Here is a 23163-nt window from a genome sequence, read left to right on the forward strand (position 1 = left end):
AACACTAAAAAGCTAAATTGCCAAGTATATTATTTATATAGAGATCAAAAATGTATTTTCTAACTGACTATAGATAAACACATTATTGCTTTTTAGTGTGCACAGTTAAAATATAAATCTTAAAATGTTGCTTTCCACGGAGAAAAAAGATGGGTAACCTAATATAACGAAACGAAATGAAATTTATATAGAAAATATATACTTTTAACAGTGTCCACCCACCCGAAGAAAGTCTACCGCCCCCCCCCCCCCCCCCGAAAATTTCAAGTGCCCCCCCCCCCCCCCGAGAAAAAAGTCTGGAAGAAACACTGGGGTATGGGGTGGACAGCACCGGTGACGCCACGGGGATTTTTTTTAAAAAAGTACTATGAAAATATACATCGGGAAGGGGCGTTTTTATTTAATTTCCGGGCCGTCTGAATGGTTCACATTAATAATACAGCAGAATATTAATTTTAGAATCTGCGCATATACCTTTATTAAAAAGTATAAACAGTATTTAACAAATTGCTTATTTATTTATCTCAAAGGAGTTTCAAAATTTAGGCTATAAATAATTTATATTTTTTCTAGTAAACAGGAAATTCCAGATAGCAAAATCGATGGGCGATCCACTGTGGTTAAAATTGGAAGAATTTGATGGAATCTAAGAATAAAGAGGTCGTTGTTAGGAGACTAAACAGTGAGTGTGCGTAGGGAGAGGATGTAGTACCAGTACTTGAGTTTATTACAGATCTAGTCTATAATGATAGTAATGGTCATGTATACATCTAGATCTTTGTCGTATTTGTATTTGTTTCATTTTATTTATGGGCAATATAATAATAATAATACATTGACGACGCACGGAGTTAAATTTGTGTTAACTCTTGGTATTTAGATCTAGAATCTAGTCATATCTAGATGAAGCACTTCTTCCGGTTTTTGTGCATGTCTGTTCTATGTTTAGATCTAGATCTAACTGGGAAATAAGTTGATGTTGTAACAGCATCTGTGACATGCAATAGAGATCGAAATACTAAGCAAAAGTATGTCATATTATACACATTAAATGGTATTAACGCGTTTGTGATAAACATGCATACAGATCTATTTAGATCTAGATCTAGATCTAAACAGAGATAGGGTTTTCTTCAGATTTGCACAGCTGTCCTTGCGGTTAGCCCTGGCACCGGTTAAAAAAAAAATCTACCAAAGCCGCTAAGGAATTTGTTATAGAATCACCACACTAGTGTAGTACACTAGCTAGATCTAGAATCTAGTAACATTATTGTTCGATAATGGTACAATAATAAAATCTTTAAAAAGAGTTAACTAAAAATAGCCAATAGGCCCTAATGAATAATGTAGGTACTAGGATAAATTTTCAAAATTGGGTTTTTGGGGAAACAACTACTACAGTTAAAAGGAGCAGAAAATTACAATAACAGAACAGTTTTCATTTTTGATGTAGCTCAAACGGTTAAATAGTTATGATTTTTTTTCGTATTAAAAAAAGCGTTTTTTTTTAACATAGGATTTTTTTCAATTTCTGTGTTAGAATTTTTTAAAGCGTTTACTAAAATTGTCATAGCCTGTAAACCGTGTGATCAAATTTGTTATAACTTTGTAGTAACTTAAGTTATCATATATGTTAACATAATAAAAAATAAAAAGAGAACTTCATAGGTAGAATTCTAAAAAAAACTGGAGGGGAGGAGGGGACCCCCTTATTTTTGCATTCACAGTGCTTTCATACAATCACAGTTTAAAGTTAAACTATTTGAAATATCAAGCTGAAAATTGCTCAGAATGTGTGGCTATGGATGAGATCATTAATACCATCAAAATATTGATCATAATTTGAAAGTTTTTTGTTCAAAGAGCAAATGAGCTGATAAATTATGCATTTTTACAAAAACCGAAATCTGGTTAGTGTAAAATGGAAAATTATGCCAAATTTGAACTTTTAAGTATTTATGTCTCAAAATTGGCCTGATTGTAGTTAACCCTAAACCTAAATAGATACAATCAAATTGTATGTTTTAGTTATATATGTTTGCCTAAAATAGGGGGTGGAAGAATGTACCCCTCTATATTTTTAACACCGAAACTTTTCACACAACTCAAAATTAACTCAAACTATTTAAAATATCAAGCTGAAAACTGATCAGAATGAAGTTCTGTAAGTGTGTCTGTTAATATTATATAAATATTGATATTGGTAAGTTTTATAAATGGTTATATGTGAATTCTAATTTTTTTAAATATATGAAACCATATTTTAAACTATTGTAATTTGTTTTAGAAAATTAAAGATGAACAAGTTATTTATTTCCATCAAAGAAATTTAATTTTCATCACTGTTTAATATTACATTGTTCTTCCTTTGCCTGTGCTGTAGAATTGCAGTTTCTATCTGGAATAATGAACATTACTTTAGTAACATGTCATTAAAATAAATGAAACATAACTAATTAGTAAACTGACCAACCACTGTAGACATACGGTCATTAAGATCGACTTATTAAAATTCCCGACAAACCCCTTGACATCATTAATGACTTATTGTGCGTGACAATCACTCCCGTCATTAATGCTCACGTCAATCTGTGCGTGACAATGACTCCCGCCATTAATGCTCACGGCAATCTGTGCGTGACAATGACTCCCGTCATTAATGCTCACGTCAATCTGTGCGTGACAATGACTCCCGTCATTAATGCTCACGGCTATACAGTTCTAGAATCTAGCTCTCGTCAAAATGGCTCAAAATAAACGCCGTAGATAAAAAACAACTAATTTTGTTAGTATTCAAGATCTAAAAAGTCCACAACATTAATCTTAGAAGAATTCAAATAAACAGGACTACTGCGTTTACAATTAGAACAGAGCGTTGAAAACTTGGAATACTTGAAATCCTTTATTATAATATAAACTACGGTAAACGATCTTCCATAAGTGACGTCATTAACCCTTCCCCCTATCCTCATTAGTACACTACGTCACCTTTCTTAACCCCAACCCTCGATGCACACGTAGAACAATGTCAACCTCGGGTCAACGCGTCGTTCAGTGACGTCAGAGGACTGAGGACCGATTCCCGGTGAACGCAGTTAATTTGGGGGAAAAAAACACAACCAACAATAATACTGTCAGTTTCGCGTGTTGGTTTAGTAATTTAGTAGTGGGCCATCCATATAATAGATCTACATGACGTCACGGAACTGGAGTCCACCGTACTTACTCAACCCCCCCCCCCCCCCTCCCAACACCCATCTCCTATGTGCAACACATCATCCAAAACGTTATGCCCTCTCGGTCTCAACCTTAAAACCGACCGCTAAATGTATGCGTATATGACAGCATTTCAAATAATAAAATATATAGGCCTAGGCCTAAATAAAGAGTCAATGGGGAATGTGCTATTATTTTCTAGAACTGTCAATTCAAACGATATAGTGATATTAATTAAACAAAGTCTATACTAAACAATAAAAAAATAACTGAATACAGTGTAAATTGAAAGTCATATTTAATAAGTCGGTAGTGTTGTTAGCGTGATCGGGCTAGGCCTCTCACGGTACTTCCGGCTTTCCTTTCGTTTTGAGCCGTAACCATCAGAAATGGCGAAGTACATACCTTTTTAGGGAGTGAACCATTAACAATGGGAGCAACTTAGAACTCTAAATTAATAAAGATAATACGTAGAAATGGTCCCTTTGTTTGATTCTCTACATAAAGTGCACGTGTCTTCAATAGTTTTTTTGTAATGAATAAAATAAACTTACCTTATTTTCCAAGAATAACTCCTCTTTTTTGGGTCCAGAAGAAAAAACAAAAAAAAAACAAACAAGCTTGATATCCATTTTTCTCCTTAAAACAATCATCACAAGAAAATTGATCACACGGAAGCGGCGAATTAAGCAAATTTTCGAACATCGTCACTCGCGGCATCGCCGAAAACGCAACAGCCTGGTAACGGGAGAAAAATGACGCCTCGGACGCCGTGGCGCGAGCGTAATCCTAGTACCTAGAATAATGGCTAGAGTAAAGTTCCACGCGCGGTTAAAACACCGGTGCGGTCATCGCCTGTTTATCGCTTCGTACAATATTTGTTTTGATGTTTTATACGAAACTACCGATATCTGCTGTAAACCTGTCCATTTCTAAATATATCCAGGTCAAATTCTTTTGTTTTTCTCCTTCTGGAAGTCGAGTTTTTAAATTTTAAAGTTTCGAGGTATGACGTCGAAGGCGATTCTAGTTCCCCTTATGAAAAACACTAGGTCCCGGATGAGATGAATAAACCAACCAATCAAAGCTTTTTATAACTAGGTTAACTATAAATAGCTTCTACAATATGTGCGGGACACTGTACATACGATAGATTAGGCTAATAAAGCAACCTGATAGGTGAATAGGGGTGGCCGCAGCTTGGGTGTCGATTTGGGTGGTTTCACCGCGCTGCGTAACCAACGACTTGAGCTAGACTAGCCTAGTTCTAGATGCTCTACATTTCAAGCTAAGCCTAGAATCTGTATAGTTTCTATTTTTTTCTGCTGTTTTAAATTATTTCGATCATCTACTTCTTCTAAATCTAGTTTGTGTCTCTACATACAAGCATATCTAAGCAAATGGTTACGTTATGTCTTGTCAGTGGTTGTTACGTCCCTTTGTTATGATTATTATAGTTGCGTCCCTTGAGTCATCACTGGGTCAACTTTTAATGTCGTTAATTAATTTAATTAACATGTTTTTAATTTGGTTTTGAAATCTATTAATTAATAATACAATCAACAACACGTTTAAAAGTGTAAAATATTTATTTTATTTATTAAACTAGGATAAAAACGTATAAAACACGATCGTTACGCAAGCCGGTTCAGATGGCCGCAGGGAGAAAAAAAGAGGGGAAAAAAATATCGCAAGTAGCACGTCACTAAAACATGAATATCTCAAATTCAATGCGTAGGAATATAAAATGATTGATACATATTAAGAGTAGAAAGGCAGAGGAATAATATAGTACTTTGGGTTTGTTTCTGTGTTAAACGGTTACAAAATAGCGCCCGATGAAAGTCGGGAGTTCGCTATGTGTGACCGCGCGTGGAACTTTACTCTAAATAAATTCCAATTATAAAAATTAGGGTGTGGGGAAATTGCGAGACGCGAAAAGCGAAATGGCGAGGCGGGAAAATGCGAGAAGGTAATGCGAGACATACCTGCGGAATTAAGGGTAAATAGCGAGACACTTTTTGCGAAAAAAGTTTTTTCCTTTTTTTTCCATCTTTATTTATTTAAATTATTTTTTTTTTAAATAAACAAGCATTTAGCTATACCCTTTAACACGAGTGTTGTATGTTGTTTTTTTTTTATCTAGATACTAAGAAGATAGATAGATCTATATCTAGATCTATCTATTTAAAAATTCTAACATCGTTGCTGTGCTACTGTCATCGCCCGCTCTTGTTAGCGAGAGGAAAATTCCGTCTCAGTCGGCATTAATTTAAAAATCTAGCCCGCTCATGTTTATACAAACGTGAGCTGTGTCATTGTGAATTGGTATAATCTTGTCAGCAGGAGAGATATTTTGCAACATCTATTTATGGATTTTTGTACTTGCAAAAAGTGTAAAAGTATAAACAATTCTAAAAAGTGCAATTTATTATTTTATTAAGTAATTTTAATTACAAACAAAATTTACAAACAAAATCTTCTGAAACAGTCCTCAAACACACCTCGTGACACCATCTTTCACACATAGTACACCCAACCCAGTTCATTAGACTCCCATTTATACATTTTTCTTTTGCTACTTCTTCCAATCCACATTCACAACATTTCACATTCTCATCACAATTGACCTCCTCGTTCATCCCACAAACAACACTGGCACCCATGTTCTCATCATCATCATCCGCACGCTCAACATCTGTTTTCCGTTTTTTATAATTTGTATTTTTTATCATTTCTGTAATTTTGGCAATGTCTTGCTCATTGTTGTCACCAACAGTTGAGTTTTTTAAAACATCGATATTTTCCCAAAATCTTGTCTAATTTCGGTCAAAATAGAGTATTTTAATCAATTCCTATTACAATGTATTAAAACAGTTTTCTAAAACGCGAAAAAACGTCTAAAATTCTTTTTCTAACACATCGTCATAAAATTACAGACCCCCCTTCCCTTTACGAGTGTGACGTCATTTATGGAAGAACCCAAATAACACCACCACCAAAACAAACAAAAATTCAGATAAGTTCAACTTGGTTTTAAAAATATTTGAAGTAGGCCCATAGCTTACGATATAGCACGAGCAACTGATAATATCGGTGACGTCACTTTATTTTGTTGTATCCAAATGATGTAGGCATTTCCTTGTGCTTAGATTTATATGGTAAAAAAAGCTAGAAAAAAATCGTAGGCGGCGGCTATAATACAAAATTTCTATGCAACAATAGAAAATATGTTTGCGGCGGCAGCGGATCCGGGCACTGCGATCTTCAAAGAAGGTAAATCAGGCGGCCTCGGCGTTCCACACAAAAGACAGAAGTTGATCTATCGTCGGCGGCATTTCCGTCGGTTTCGAACAAGGTGGTATTCTAAGTCGACACAAAAGATGGGGGGAGTTGACAAATCATCAGTATGTCTAGCGACGGAAAAATCGGAAGTTTTAACAATGTAAAACGAAACGTCTTTGAAGTCTGGACCAAATACCACTGAAAATCGGGTGCGGTAAATTTTTCGCAGAAATCTTCGCATTTCAACACCACCCAGCGTAAGTATCGGCTTGTGGTAAAATGCGAGACAAAAAAGTCACGTGACCGACCGTTTTCGCGCCCTTCTCGCATTTTCCCGCCTCGCCATTTCGCTTTTCGCGTCTCGCAATTTCCCCACACCCTAAAAATTATATCCTCCTAGATCTAGATCTAGTCCTAAGCCCTGTGGGAGAATGTTTATACCGGTGTCCGATAATGGAATCTTCTTTAAAAAAGGGGTGTTAGGTTACTGGTAGTAACTAAAAACACACTTGGCTGGCTAATGTCAATGCTAACCCTAGGCCCAGAGGCGTAGCGAGGGGGGGGGGGGGGTGCGGACCGCACCGGGTGACACCATTTAGGGGGGTGACACCAAGGCAAAAAATAGTAAAATATATAGAGAAAAATTTGAGGGGGGGTGCAAATCGAAAGTTTGAGGGGGGGGGGTGCAAATTGAAAGTTTGTCCCCGGTAAGAGTCGCTACGCCTCTGGGGGGGTGGGGGTGACACCATTAAGAGCCGCACCGGGTGACACCCGACCTCGCTACGCCACTGCCTAGGCCTAACCCCAACCCTGGTCGTACCATGCGCCTAACCCTAATTTCTAACCATAAAATTAGTCGAGATTACAATACTACTAACAACCCAACACCCCTTTTTTAAAGAAGATTCTATTACCGGACACCGGTATCTATCTTTACTCGCCCTTGTCTTACCACCAATAGCGTAATGCTAATTTCTAACTGGACTGGGCATAGTGCTGACCACGCTATCCCTTCATCTCATATGCCGAGGTCATGGAAACAAGTGAACTCTACTTCACTTGCCCCGTAGACCATCCGGTTTGAAAGGGAACTTTACTTACTTTAATTTCTAACCATAAAAATAAGACTTGATATTGCACTAGATAGGCTGACTTCTAAAGTAGTAGGCCTAATGGTTAACTAATCCACCAAAGAGTTTATTATTAGACATCGGTATACCCAATTATCAGAGATACAGTCTAGATTCTAGAATAATCTATATAGATAGGCCTTTAAAATTAATAGATATAGGCCTATATAAGACATCATCAGAAGTTCAAATAGTTAGAGCCGTCCTAAAAAGCACTCTAGGACCTTTTTTTATTACTGTTGTTAACTAACTACATGCATGAATTTTGGTTTGTGAATTTTAGAAAATGGTTCTAGACTATTGTATACTCTATGGTCCCTATCTATACTATGTTTTTTTGTCTTAACTTCACCTATCTCACGTAGACGTAATAATAAATTAATAACCTTTCTGAATGTTAAAGTTTTAACTGAAACTTAGTCTCGTGAAAATTTAGTCTAACAAAGTTTTTATTGACTCTCACAGTGAGTCAGAAGCAATATAATTGTTAAAAAAGTAGATTTAACTAGTTAGGCCTAAATCAAAGTAATGTAAAAAAGCAAGATAATTATAGATGTTCTCATCATCATCATTCCTTTGTGGCCCCTGGGGAACAAAGGGCTGCAACTACACATTTCCAGCGGATTCTGTTTTGGGCTGCTCCCTTAATCTGTGCCCATGTGAGCCCAGCTGTTTTTGCCTCTTCCTCAACCGTTCTTTTCCATGTTTTCTTTGGCAGGCCCACTTTCCTTTTTCCCTGGGGATTCCAGTCCATAGCATGTTTTGCAAATTTTTTTTTTTCTCTTTTTAACATGTCAGATCCATCCCCATTTATGGGCCTTGATTTTCTCACTAACAGTAAAATTTACTCAATTTACAATTTAAACATGATCACTGAATAATAAACATCCATATTTAATAAATTTGGCACTAATTTTGAGGGTTTTAGTTAATTTTAAACTAAATTACTTAATTTAATATTTGTAACTCACAGCTATGGTACAACACACCATTCCATAACAACACATGTTACATCACTCTTACGTTTGAGGCCATGGCAAACCACAAATTGGTTTGACTTTTTAATTGACTTTGCACCAGAGTTCCTTACTAGTGATCAACCAAATAGGGGTCACTTGGTTTTTAAAAATTAAAAATAAATTGGTTGTGATAGGAATGTCTGTCTTATAAAAAAAGAAGCTCACAATATTTTATTTCTTTTTTTTATAGACTGATAAAACTAATAAAGCTTTACTTTCTAGCTTATTGTACCTACTCCATTGATATTTTTAAAGTTCTATTAATTTTAATAAAACCAACTTTTGAATTTAGTCTCCATTCTCCAAACCAAATTTTAAAATGCTTTTCTGGCATATATGGCCCAGCCACTTATGGTTTGTTTATATAGCGTGAAAACCCTGCCATAATGCTTGTGGTAAACATTTTAAACAGTAATTCTAAGAAGGTCACTGGAACTAAGATGAAAAATTGTTGGAAGTCACACATCCAGTTAGCAACTGGCCAGGCTAGCCAGCATTGCTAATAATTAGGTATTCAATCATACTTCCTTTTTGGCAACAATAGTGACTCACACTAATGTGTATTGCTAACAGTTGGAATGTTTCAAATGGATTTATATATAATTAAAATAAACCTTAAAACATGATTTAACAGTTTATTTAATGCCTTACTACAGCTTTAAAACAATTACAATTAACAGTGAAACTATAGTCGGTATTGGTACTAGTAGTTCTAATAGCCAATATTTTGATTTCAGGTTACCATGGTGAAATTTATTGCAACATCAAGCTTGTTCAAATATACATGGGAGCAAGTGGCAATAGGTATATGGCAAAGGTACCCAAACCCCAACAGGTGTGTATATTATAAATTACATTGTAGGCTTAAGTAGGTCTATGGCAGTGTAGATTCAAAATATATTATTAATATGAGATTTGAGTTTTTTAATTGCTATTAAATTAACTCTCTTAATAATGGGTATATTATTTTAAATGTAGACTTGTGTACTTTAAACTTATATTAAGGATTTTTTTTAAAGTATGAAACTATTTATAAGTACTATTTACAACTTGAAAACTAAGTTTTATGTTTTAATTATTCTTTCTTCCAGTAAACATGTCCTTACAGAAGATGTCATATCAAGGCACATAGAGGGAGACAAATTGATATCACGACGTGTACTCACAAAAACAAACAAAATACCAAAGTGGGGAGAAAGATTTGTAGGAAGAGACAGAAATGTGTTAATAGTAGAGGAATCTATTGTGGATGCAAGTGAAAAAACTATCACAACATACACACACAACATTGGTTTACAAAAAATAATGGTAGGTGTTCTATTACACCTCACTTGAGTAATGTTACTTTGATTAAATCAAATGCCAGTTAAAATTTTAACCTGTACAGTGTGATGTTTTACTATTCATTGACCTATCATAAATTTCTGTGAAGCTTGCAAAAAACTTATAATAAAGCTTAAGTACAGTTTTAAGTACAGAACCAATATTTATTCTTTAAGCTTATTTCATTTGTTTTTTCAAGTTAAATAATGTTTGCAAAAGTTATTTCAACATTAGTATAAAACAATAGCAGTTAGTTTCCTTTTACCACCAGATATCTGAATTTAAGTGTTCATGTTTTAATTTAAATACTGAAATGAGTCAAAATATTTTTTTTCTGTTACAGAGTATTGAGGAAAAATGTGTGTACAAAGTAAGTGCTGAAAATCCATCATGGACCATTTGTGAAAGAACAGCTTGGGTCTCATCAAAGTTATATGGCTTGGTTAGCGCACTGGAAGCTTTTGGTGCTAAAAGATTTTGTACCAATGCCCAGAAGGCATCCCTAGGCTTTGATTATGTGTTGACTTCCTTATTTAGGGCAGATCATCTTAAAGATCACCCACTCACAGCTGGAAGTAAAATCAAAGAAACAGCCCGTAAAGCAGCAGAAATTGCTAAGTCAAAAGCAGCTCCAATTTTACCTAGAGCAGCTCCATCATAGTCTGATTATTGCAATTATTAGTTTTTGCTATTCAAATTCTGTCTCTAAATACTGTATGTCCACACGGTAAAAGTTATTTACCACACAATCAATAGTATGCTTTGAAATGTGGGCCAAAATGTTAGGAAAAAATTAACTAGGCCAAGGTAAATAACAAATGCAATGGTGCTGCTCCCCCCTTTAAAGTGTGCAAGTGTTTGGTCTTTCCTTTTTGATTTACTGCACAAAACTTCCCCACTCTTCTGGTACACAGGATAAAAGGTTTGGAGTTAGTTCTGCTTGCAATTACTGGGGATAAGTCTACCATTTTGGTTACAGAGTTTTGTGTTTATGGGCATTTTTTAAAATGCTATTAGTCATAATGGCTTTGTAGAATGTAGCAAGGTACATCGGGTCCAAATAGTGTACTGTAGTGGGTGATTGATGTATATATTTTATTACACTTCATGATGTTGATACATGAATAAATTTTATTTATTTGGAAATGTAGACCAGTCCTAACCCATCCATCAGCTTGACCAAGACGGTTTGTTGTCCAATGAAGTGATACATATTTAACATGACCCTTATACTTACTTGTCTAATCTGACATTTTGATTTTAAAAATGTATGAGATGACGTTAAAAAATTAAATGTAATTGAAAACTTATTTTGATTTTATTGTTAAATATCCACCAATATACTCCTTAGTATATTGAAGCATGTTAAGTATTACTTAGTTATATTAAAATTGTGACCTGTTTATAAACCAATTAATTTAATAATGCTCACCCATTGAAATGGATAAAAAATATTGATACTCCATCAATATTTAGTATTTAATAATTTAAATGGGTAATTTTCAAGATTATGTGTATTTTTGAATAGCTCATATTAGTATTATTAGTATTAGAAAGTTAAAATAAAATTAGTGTCGACCAGTGTGATTAATTTAAAAATATATTTAAGGTTTGACATGATGTGATTACTTCCTTTTGAGTACCTAAGTGGAATCTATGCATGCACTTTTCAATAGAAAAAAACAATACCACGCTTAACCACCCAGCTCTGATAGGTACCTAAGTTAGGGAAAGTAAAGTTGGCTGGGCATAGTGAAAGCCAAACAATCCCTTCATATACTGAGATCTCAGAAACAGGTGAGCTCCACTTCACCTTCCCCAAGGACAGTCAGGCTTGAATTGAAAAGGGGAACTTTACCTACTAGATCAAAATTATATCTTTGGATTGAACACCAAAGCTAAATTTGTCAGTGCCAGAACAATTCCCCTTATAAAAGACTAATCAGAATGTTCCCTCTTGATTTATTTTTTATGGTCATATGCTGCCGTTTAATGTTCACATAATTGTCAAAGGTTTTTTCTTTGCCATTGTGTGTTTAACACCCACAAAATACTCATGAGCAATAGCTGTAAGAAATTATTTTTAATAATACAGTATGCTGGGTGGATGAGGCATCACATACCAAGACCCAACTAGCTAGGCTTAGTACCTTGGGCAGAAATTAAAAACATAATGGGTGAATTACACTGATGTTCTGGGTTAAATTTATTATTTTTATGCAAAACGTTCAAGAGCAACAAGAATCTTCAGTGTATGTAGTTTCAGAAATTTATTTTCCTATAGTTATTTTTTGACAACACTATACTTACACATGCAAATTTTAACATCAACATTTTACATCTCATGACAAAATATTAAGCAGTATGTGCAGTGCAACAGTTATCTTATTGAAATAGTGAAACAGTATGAAAAATATTTTATGGCTGCCACAATATGGATCATATTTACAGAATGTACATTTATTTAAGACAAAAATACATGCGATTCTATGAACCTTTAAGTAGTTTAAAGACTATTGTTTTTAGAATGACAAGATTGTTTGATGACTTACTAATTAGATAGAGTGCAGGTATGGGAGTTTATTGTGTGCTGGGTTTTGACCAAGTTGAAATATATAGTTTTGGTTAAACTACTGAAACACAAGGAAAGAAATACAAATATATGTCTTTTACATAAAGTTTTTATCACTGGCTTTATCAAGCTGTATCTAACCTGTAGAAATACAGAATACACAAAAAAAATCTACATTATTTTCTAATTTTGTGCAGCTTTAGAACATGAGTGTATTTGAATATTATTATTAGCCTGATTCTTTCATCAACTTATCTTCCAAGGTAGGTTTTCCAAGTGACTGATCCATGCTGTAAGGGTAGTTTGTGTTGGGGGCTGAAAATTTACAGAGAGAGAGAGTGTTCAATGTTGAGAAACAAATTCTACCTGATTTAGTTATCTTTCCACCATCCTAATTTAAATACCTTCTAACACAATAGCTAATGCTGATTGAATGACTTATTTGGAAAAAGAGGCCTACAGCGCTTACTAAAGCAATTCATTTGGTTTAACTGGAAATAAATTATTAAAAAAAAAAAAAAAATCTTTTGTCTGTATATACCTAAACTTAAAAGGTTTTATAAATAGAATGCTGATAAATATAGTTAACAACATCAGTTGAGTGAGAAATAAACTTACCTTGACATCTTCAACTGTAATTTCATTGCTAGGGCCCATAATGCTTTCCAATGTAATATCACCCTCAGCAGGGTATTGTGGGGGAACAGTTAGTGTACACACAACACTGCAGCTATTCTTCACCATCAGATAGAGAAGATTTTTCTCAGGTATCCAGTCAATTGCATGCCTGAAAGAAATAAACCACTGTTGATATGGATTTAAGTAAAACATTTTCTTAAACCTTGATGATGATGTAATAGGTAGACTTCATTAGTAGTCATTAAAACTACATTTAAAAATAACTAATTGTGGTCGAACATACTTTTTTCTCAACTGCTGAATCTCAGTGATTAATGGAACCTGAGACAGCCAAAGAGTTTTAAGCTCCAAAATAAGTTTAGGAACATCTTTGTCAGCCAGAGCAGCTTCAATGATGGATTCTGACCCACAGATCACTTGGTTAGTCTGAAAGTGAAAGACAGAACTATTAAAGTTAAATTGTTCTACTCTAGTGTAAATTGTAGTAAAGGGAGGAAAATTATGAATGACAACTGTGCAGCACAGGGGAGACAAATGTTTTTATTTTTTAAAAAAGAAATAAGCAGAAAAGCCTATTAATCAAGATAATTAAAGTTAGAATTTGGTTATTTTAATAAAGGGGAGACTAGGGGAACTATGATGATCTTTCAGGATAGGGATAGTGTGGCTTTATGTAATAAAAGGGATAGGGGTAAAAACAAAAGCTGAAATTGTGAGATATTCCTGAACATCACAAAGAAAAATATTAAAAAACTATCTTACAGAAAGGAGAATCATCATTATTTTAAGAATCATAAATTATTCAAGTCGATTTCACCTTGACGTTGGTCAGCTGAAGAAAACCTAGGTGATCCTCACACACCTCCAACAAGACAATCAGTCGTGATTTGTCACTTGAAGATTCCTCCTCAATTTTCTCAAGTGGGGACAGAAATTCCACCTGCACAGTCTTCTCATCTTTAACCTGGCAGCGAATACCTGATAAATTTACAACATCTTCCAGTCTTGCTTGTATTCTGCAGATACAAGATAACATACATTGCTCTGTTTACTTTTCAAATATGTGTACACTGAAAATAAACTTCTTTACTGTAGCCAAAAAACTAAGAAAACATCTTACTTAGTTAAACATGAATTCCACGTTGCCTCTTCCTTTTTTGTTTCAATAATTTCACGTTGTTGACGCTGCAAGTTATTTTCTATTCTACCGAGCCTGTCTTGCAGTAAATCATGTTGTCTGGTCACAGACTGTAGGAGCAGCTTAACCTTTTTAGCGTCTGTTTTAACATCATCACTGTGGGTCTAAAATAACAGACATTTTCAACATCTTTTTAACATCATCACTCTGAATCTAAAATTATAGAAATTATTAACATTCATTTTAACATTATCACTGTATGTCTAAAATTACTTACAATATGTAAATTATTACTTACTGTAAGTGATAACAATCATATGTAATAAGACTGATATCCGCATAACTTACCTGAATGTTTACAGCACTTACTAAAGATGGATTTTTCTCTCTCATTTTAACATACTGAGGACAATTGAAGGATTTGATAAATAAAGAAATTAAAATAATTAATTGATATGTATGATAGGCATTTTGTAAACAACCACTGTTTGTGGCTTGTTTTTTTGCTTTAGATAAATGTACCTTGTCCCATAAATTGGTATTTCAGAAGCATTGTCTAGAAAGGGTTAAATGAATCACTAACCTATGTTCAAGTAAACAAAAATATATTAATACAAATTTATAATCATTTTAGTGTACAACCTTTTTTTCCAACTGACATTTCTTTTCAGACAATAAGGTCAGCTTTTCTTTCAGAGTATCTATCGCTGCAAAAGAAAATGAATAGCATCAAAAGGCAACTAAATTAGTTTAAAAATTGTATAGTATAAGACAACAAAGTTCACACTAAAATACATCCTTCTACAATATCAACATTATTATTTATAAAAATTATTGAAACACTGCTGTCAATAAAACATTTGTTTTATTCACCTTCTGTTGCCAGTTTAGCAGTTGCTTCCAATTCACTTTTTCTCTTGTTATACAGTGATACAGCTTTATTCAAAGGCTCATCTAATTCAGGCATTTCTTTTTCTGGTTTAAAAATAATATTTGAAACATTATGACTTACACAAAGTTAGTTCAACAGCTTTGCCAAAGTTAGTTAAGCAAAGATCTCTAAAGTCATCTAAACATTATATATGAATCATCAAAAATACCTGCAATGAAAGTTGTTGACCAGTGTTCCATTGGTTTATTAAGTTCAGACATTAAAAACAATGATTCTAAAAGTTCTAAATACTTTGATTTCATTTCTGTCTTTTTCTGGAACAAAAAAATCTCAATTCATTAGCTTTTATAAATGAGCTTTACTGTTAAAAATCAATTATATCTGAAACTGCAGTGAATGCTACTAATTTCTGTGTAACTTCTGCCATAAACACAATAGCACTGAATCAAAGTTTTTTTTGTTTTACCTTTTTGGCATCATGCAGAGATGTGGCCAGACAGTCAGACTCACTTGGTAAACCATAATACTTGGAGCATTTGATAGTAGCCTCAGTGTACAGCCTAGGATTGACAATTTTAATGTATTAGATTTCTAGTAATAGCCTATTGCTATTTAGGCCTAAAAGTTTCTAGATCTAATTTAATTAAATCATCATCACAAGAACTAAACCTGAGTAATACATAGTAATAATAGTATCATGTGGTGTGAGGGGGAAGGATGGAATCCCAGTTTCAGATGAGGAGATGGTTTAGACGCTGAGTCTATTAAATATATTATTGTTTTGAGTTTATATTTAACTCAATGCAACAAGCCCGCCGGTTGGTCGAGGCCATGCTGGGGGGACGATCTGTCTGGGATTCAAAGGGTCGATTCTAAATATCATCCGTATTGTAATCTCGACTAATTTAAAACTAACTTTTTTTTTATGTTTAGAAATAAAATTAAATTAGGGTTTTACTCATTTTTACTGCTAGTTATTAGATCTAGACCTAGTAGTTAGTTAACTTAACTAGTAACTACTAAACTAGTTATGGGTGTTAATTTATAGGCCTACTAGTTACTAGTAGTTAGTCTACTAGATTACTAGATCTATTTGTCGAGCACTAGTCTAGATCAGGGGTCTCCAAACTACGGCCAGCGGGCCGGATGCGGCCCGCGCAGTCCTTTCATCCGGCCCGCGGAGATCTTTTTGTCTAAGGAAAAATCGTTTGTTGGTGATGGTTAAGGAACTTTGCCCAGAGAAATCAAAGACATGCCTGGAAGAAACTGGCCCCCAAACTGAAATTCGATAGTTAATGTGGCCCTTGGTCTGAAAAGTTTGGAGACCCCTGGTCTAGATAATAGATATTAGATCTAGAATCTTGCTAGATCTAGAAGTCTAGATCTATATCTAGATCTAGTAACTTTTTTTAGTCTAAATTTTTACTTTTTAGTGTGTAGTGAGTGGTGACAGTGAAATGAGTGAACTGAGTGAAAGTGAATTACAAGTTTTAGAACTTAGGGAAATTCATAGCCTATAGAGGTCGATATATATTTTGGTCGATATTTTACTTTTTAAACTAATTAACTTAAGTTTAGACCTATAGAGCAAGATCTAAATTCTAAAACTAATTTATATTCTAATATTTACTTCTCAGCTTCGCTTAAAATCTCTGATTCCATTTTAAATTCCCCGCATCAACCAAAACAGTCCAGATTTTTAAACTAAAAATACAGTTAGATTCTATAATGTAACGAAAACGGTCACTGGTACATCTCTAAATAAGTAAATATCAAACACAAAGAGACTAGCATATTTTTTGCATAAAAACAAAATGAAGCAATTATAAATAGGTATATATTGAAATATTTTATGAATTGAATAGTTACCACATTTAAATCTGCACATTTTCTTCGATGGATTTTTTCCAATTTGTACTATCTGTATTGCCGTATTGACAAAGACTGAACTATTTCATAATATTTTTTATGAAGTTTCAGTTTCATCAACTGCTATTTGTCTAGATCTATGATGTTCTTAAAAGATACATTTATTTTAAGATATTAAATATTTGCTAGAATCTATATTGCCTTAATCAATATTGATCTTACTTTGTTTTTACTACTATAATAATTTTCCTTTTCTAAGCCAATTTATGACATTTTGATCAGGCCATATTTTTTTTCCAGTACATTTCTTTCAATTTCTTTCAAAACTCGGTAGGCCTAATGCTATTAATTTCATTTATTTTGTATTTCATTTACTGATTAAGGCCTATACAAATTAAAGAAAAATTTGGAACCATAATAAATAATAAAGTTAATGAAAAACCCCCCTCTTTAGATCTTACTTACTCTTTAGTTTAGGGACTTTTTTTTAGACTTTAGGCCTAGATCTACTAGCCACTAGGACTAGGGCATAGGCCTAGTTATACACTATACTATATTAAATATAGTACTATATAGTTATAGTATAATAAATATAGTATATTTATTATACTATAACTATATAGTACTATATACTATAGGCCTATAGTATATAGATCTATATATAAAATATTTAATATATTGTAACATTGTTACTGTTGTATTGATTAGGATTAAACACATTTAAAATTTAAACATTTTCATTTGACTTGTGGTAAAATTTTAGTTTAGCGTCGTAAATTGCAACGTAGAATATTTTATCAAAATATACGAAAATATACTTATATTTAATGATACATTCATTAATTCACTCTCTCCCACATAAGCCACATTACTAGTTTTGGCCGAATTTACAACGCTTAACTAAGATTTTACCTTACTTTTTACTATTACTATAGTATAATAGTATAATACTATTTACTCATTTATTTAGTTAGTTAGCCCTACTCTACTCTTTGAAAGTTAAATATTAGGGCCTAAATATTAAATACGTATAATATATTATAAGTAAGACTACTACATACAGTGTGTCACTAAAAACTAAGTTTAGTAATAGTAAGTACTAAGTAAGCGTCTTTCTTTCTTCAATGGCTTTATGATTATTAATATTGTCTCTTTACTGAGTCTTTGATTCTTTCTTTACTTTAGTTAGTAAATACTTAAATACTTTAAATTATTAAATAGGTATGTATCGCCCTATGTCACCCCATGCCCTACTAGAATCTAGATCTATTAAACTATGCTTAGGCCTATATAAAATCAAATCTTGCAAGCATTGTTATCAGAACCGAATAACTTATTATTAATTTATTAAATATGCAATAGGTATATTTTATATACTTTAAAAATGCAATTTAAAAAAATAAAAACTAATCTGATTATGTTATTTATTAATGATGTAATATAGTTTTAAAGTAAAGAAAATGGAAGAGCTAACAGATGCATTGGCTGGAAGTTTTGAAATCAGCAAGGAACCCAACAAAACTTCAGCACCTCATCCAAGATTTTCACAATACAAACAGAAAACATCCAGCTCAGATCAAGACTCTCGTCGCAAAAAATTGCTTGAAATACAAAAAAGGTAATTCAAATGTGATGGATACTTGTAATATGAGAAAGCTTTTGGGAAGAATTTAAGCTGTTTTGGCTAGAATCCCTACCCTGATTGTAAATCTAATCCATTTTTTTTTTAGACACAGATTTGATTTTGTGAATCATGTAAGAAAATTGACAGAAGGAGACTGGCAAAGCAGTTCACAAGAATTAGAAGAAAACATTGAAAATGAAGAGGAAATGGATGTAGAAGTCAAATTACACAAACCTGGGCGCTATTATAAAGACCAAGTAATCATGATGGCATTAAATAGAATTTAAATGCTAAACATTAAAATTTGATGGTCACATTGATAATTTATATGTAACAAAACATTTCTATCAGAATTAACCTTTTAAGAATTTTTCCCTTTAGTTAATGTTATCAGAATGGCTGGTAGAAGTGCCTAGTGATTTCAGCACAGAATGGTTAACTGTACTCTGTCCTGTGGCCAAGCGATGTCTTGTTGTAGCTTCAAAGGTGAGTACCTTCAGACAGTGGATATTGCTATAATACTTAGGTTGTTTGTTTTATTTCTGCTTGTATTACAAATTATGCATTAAATAACTTAAATTAAATAAAAACATTAAATAAAATTTTACAAATTGTTTTACTACAGGCTTTAGCAGTTTTACAAGTTTACAATGTATTAAAAATCATTTTTTTTCTTACAGGGAACCACTAGAGCCTATACCAAAAGTGGCCATTGTATCAACTCATTTCCCTCACATTTACCAGGAGGGTATCGTAAAAATGCTGATAAAGGTAAGATATCTTGATCACCTGGTGATTGTTAGATGCTAAATGTTTGTAGATTACATTTATAAGTTTTTGTCACACTTCTGATTTTTATTTTGAAAAGTAAGAAATGTCTTAGCATTTTGAATGATTTATCTATATTTTACATTTCAGTTAGTGTTATTTCTTCATAACAATTTTATGTTTATTAAAAAAATGTATTTTTATTTAATTAGATACAACCATTCTAGACTGCCTGTATAGTGAAGCAAATCGAACGTACTATATTCTAGATTTGATGTGTTGGAATGGTCACACGGTTTACGATTCTGAGGTTTGACTTTGCCCTTGTCATTTTATGTCTAATTTTGGAACTATTTTTTTATATTATACAAAATTGTACTTCTGTATTTTAGTCAGGTTAATAAATAATAACATTATGTTTTGGAATATTTCAGACAGAGTTCCGCTTTTATTGGTTGCACGAAAAATTGAAAGAGTTTTCAAGCCTCAGTTCATCATCAAACACAAATCCTGTGAGTATTTCATCTCAATAGTAATAAATCATTTGACAGGAATATTTCACCATCTTTATTAATGAATATTATATTTAAAACTTTCTAGTACATATTCATTGGTCTGCCTAGTTTTCATTGCACACAAGAAGACATAGCACTAGCAGTTTCAAGTGCAGAATTTGAGGCAAGTTTTTCATTTCTATTTTCAAGTTTTTAATTTCTTTTTTTATTTAACTAGCTAAAACAAAACTTTAAAAAAAATTAAACATACAAGTTACACAAACAATTTTATATTTTAGATTGATGGTGTTTTGTTTTACCACAAGCGAACCCATTACACATTTGGCAGCACACCACTAGTTGTTTGGTTAAAGCCTTACATGCTGCAGGAAATTTTGGGGATAGCTGTACCAGAGCATCAGATGACCCATAGGCCGGAGGGTTATAGCAACTATGCTGCTCACATGAAAAAGGTGGGTTCAGCCTTCATTGGGTTTATGATGTTGTGTAGACCTACATGCTAGTCTTTTAAAAATGCTAGTTGGCTGAAGTTGGATCCAAGCTTAAGACTGGTTATTTCTTTGTTTAGCCTAATTAAATCTGCTGTGTGAGAACTGATAATCCCTAATATTGTGTGAAAAAAGTTTATTAACTTGGTAAAAATTATGTTTATTAGGTGGAGGAAGACAAATTAAATCAAGAGAAAAAGTCATCAAACAGAGGCAGGAGGAAAAATAACAGGAAAAAGCAAAGTGCCATGGAAACATCTAGCCAAGATGTGGACAATATACCCACTAGTGAAGTGAATGCTGTGACATTGGTTGCCTAGTGACAATGATTGTCCTGTAACAAGGGATCAGTTTACTCTGAAAGACTCACACACAACAGATGTTGAATCATATGCAAAATCCACTTTGTTTGGCACCAACATGTTTATACAATACACTAGCTCAGAATTTCTGCTTCATCTGTATAGCTGTGTTCTACATAAAGATAGTTGGCCAGTTAGTGGTTCTCATAGTGCAGACAGGGATGATTGTATTTCACACAACTCTTTAAACACATCCACTCATATCTTGCTCAAAAATAACTTAAGTTGTTGACTGATTTGGGTATGTTTAAATTTTTTTAAATCTGTCTAGCTATTGTGTGGATGAGTTAATTTTATTGTAACATATTTCTTACAGTTTTTTTAGATTGTTTTATTCTGCTCTTTTTAAAATTATTAATGTTTTAACTTATATTAGGTGAAACCTACATATATTGAAGTAAACATTTATTTATTATTTAAATCTCTTGTGTTTTCTTAGTAATATTCAACAGTCTTAGAACTGGAATAATCTTTGAGGGATGTGCTTCAAGTTATTCAAGAAAATAGGTCTAGGCTGAGAGGTCATGGTTTCAAAGTATGAACTGTGTCTTTTATAAAATGTTTGCTTTCTTCCATCTTTTATGCTTTCACCATCATAGAATTTGAACTATTTATTATAGAACATTTTTTTTTAGTTAAAATGTTTATTTTTACTCAGTATAATAATACAGACAAAATAATTGGATAAAAATTAAGTATCACAGATTTGCAATTTTCATGTTAAATATTTTATTAACACAAAAGTTAGAACAACAACCCTTTTGAATACAACTACAGTAGATTTTTTTTACTCATCGTTATCTAAAAATTTTTAATCACAAGAAAAAATTGTAGAAATAAAATTAAAGCTGATCTGTACTCAAAACCAACAAAGAATTTTGAGAAGAATTCTTGACAATTTGTACTAATTGTACTAGATTTCCAGAATAAAAAAACTTGGAATAGAAACCATTAATTAAGGTGACTTCTGTTATTGATATTGTCATATAAATGTGGATTAGGCATATTTAGTTTTCACAAAAAAAATTATTAAAATAAATTACAAATAGTATATTCTGTCAACTCTGGAGATAGTTAAAAATACTGTTAGGTTAGGCCTAGGTTAGTCTCAATAGTTGTGCATATGAAACAAGAATATAATGAATATCATTGCAAGAAAAATTTAAAGGACCAATCCAAGCATGGAACATTAAATTAGCCAATTCTATCAGAAAATATGAGCGAACTGGACATTTTATTGAGAACATAAGCAAATTGGCCTATTCTATCAGGAAACAATTAACTCGTTCTATTAGTGGACATTGCTAATTAGGAACATACAACTGATAAAATCAGATAACATACTTTCCAAAAGGGCATGATGGATTGATTGTAACTAAATCATCACAAAAACACAATGAACGTTGCTTCAAAAGCCACATGAATACTGGAAATATTGGTTCAACAGCTTTTTGACCACTGACATAAAGTTTAACAGTTCAATGCATAGAATAATGCATGTTTTAAACACTTCTCATCATCTAACTAACAATATAGTACAACAATTCACATGAAATAAATCTTTAGAGTAACATTTTATGCCAGTTAAATTACTAGATATCACATTCCTGCTTCACAGTTTGCTAGTCAATACTGGAAAATAATGCATGCTAGTTAAAAAAAAATCATTTGTATCACATTTCTGATTCAGCAGTTACCTGGGCAATACTGGAAAACATTGCATGCTAGTTAAAATAAATAAAAAATAATTCGTATTAAATTCCTGATTCAGCAGTTAGCTGGGCAATACTGGACAATGTTAAAAGTGTTCTTCTCAGAGCCAACAGGTGTGGAGGCTGATTGCTGGGTAAAGGTATAGTGTAGAGCCTGGTGGAGTCTGAGTGCAGGTCAGGCTGCTGACTGCTGTAGAGTGGACACTGGTACACGTCTGCTTGTTGTGTCTGGCTGGGTAAACTACTGGCCTGTAGACACAAGGTGGGGAACGGCTGGCAGGAACTGGTGCAGGTGCTGGGGTCAATGAGGAGGTGGTGTTTACTATCCCATGATGCATTCTTCAGTTGAAGTCCAGTTATGTAAACACCTTGCTCAGCTTTCACTGTAGCATTGAAATCATCTGGCATCACCTGTTTTAGAATAGTTTGACATTTCTATGAGACTTAGAGAGTAAAAGTAGAATAAAATATACTCTTGTTGTGTTAAATTATGAGATGAGGGGGGGGGGGGGGAAATTAGGTAAAACATTCTTTCTTCCCTTCAAAACATAAGTAGAGTTATCCTGTACCTTTAAACCAAGGCTTACGAGAGAACCAAAATCACTACACTC

General features: G+C 33.1%; 4 protein-coding genes across 5 annotated transcripts in view; 2 read left to right on the top strand and 2 right to left on the bottom strand.

The window, feature by feature from the left end:
• Window positions 1-908: 908 nt before the first annotated feature.
• Window positions 909-11474, top strand: LOC131943754 (PRELI domain-containing protein 1, mitochondrial). Its single transcript, XM_059304010.1, has 4 exons — window positions 909-1028; window positions 9388-9485; window positions 9742-9958; window positions 10317-11474. Exons 2-4 carry the CDS (start codon window positions 9394-9396, stop codon window positions 10632-10634), a joined length of 627 nt encoding a protein of 208 aa, XP_059159993.1. The 5' UTR covers window positions 909-1028; window positions 9388-9393; the 3' UTR covers window positions 10635-11474.
• A 652-nt stretch (window positions 11475-12126) lies between these two features.
• LOC131943791 (uncharacterized) lies at window positions 12127-16901 on the bottom strand. Its single transcript, XM_059304069.1, has 11 exons — window positions 16845-16901; window positions 15681-15774; window positions 15423-15528; window positions 15196-15297; window positions 14965-15029; window positions 14671-14724; window positions 14305-14486; window positions 14002-14200; window positions 13468-13610; window positions 13164-13332; window positions 12127-12860 (listed from the first exon to the last, which is right to left on the bottom strand). Exons 1-11 carry the CDS (start codon window positions 16874-16876, stop codon window positions 12792-12794), a joined length of 1215 nt encoding a protein of 404 aa, XP_059160052.1. The 5' UTR covers window positions 16877-16901; the 3' UTR covers window positions 12127-12791.
• Window positions 16902-17361: 460 nt separating this feature from the next.
• LOC131943792 (snurportin-1) lies at window positions 17362-21395 on the top strand. 2 transcript variants are annotated; one of them, XM_059304070.1, is made up of 10 exons: window positions 17362-17413; window positions 18528-18701; window positions 18814-18964; window positions 19089-19193; window positions 19388-19478; window positions 19688-19785; window positions 19910-19987; window positions 20076-20153; window positions 20269-20442; window positions 20646-21395. In XM_059304070.1, exons 2-10 carry the CDS (start codon window positions 18544-18546, stop codon window positions 20796-20798), a joined length of 1086 nt encoding a protein of 361 aa, XP_059160053.1. In that variant the 5' UTR covers window positions 17362-17413; window positions 18528-18543; the 3' UTR covers window positions 20799-21395. The 2 variants fall into 2 exon arrangements, with proteins under 2 accessions (XP_059160053.1, XP_059160054.1); XM_059304071.1 differs by lacking the exon at window positions 17362-17413 and adding an exon at window positions 18149-18175.
• Window positions 21396-21832: 437 nt separating this feature from the next.
• The window catches only part of LOC131943789 (dynein heavy chain domain-containing protein 1), a 69076-nt gene continuing 67745 nt past the window's right edge, over window positions 21833-23163 (bottom strand). Inside the window, exon 99 of the mRNA XM_059304067.1 lies at window positions 21833-22963. Within this exon, the coding sequence (XP_059160050.1) occupies window positions 22595-22963 (369 nt within the window). The 3' untranslated portion in view covers window positions 21833-22594. The remainder of the gene's footprint in view (window positions 22964-23163) is intronic.

Source organism: Physella acuta, unplaced genomic scaffold (genome assembly GCF_028476545.2).
Source record: "Physella acuta isolate Inbredline_101_S28 unplaced genomic scaffold, ASM2847654v3 ptg000466l, whole genome shotgun sequence".
In the NCBI taxonomy this organism is placed as follows: Eukaryota; Metazoa; Mollusca; class Gastropoda; family Physidae; genus Physella; species Physella acuta.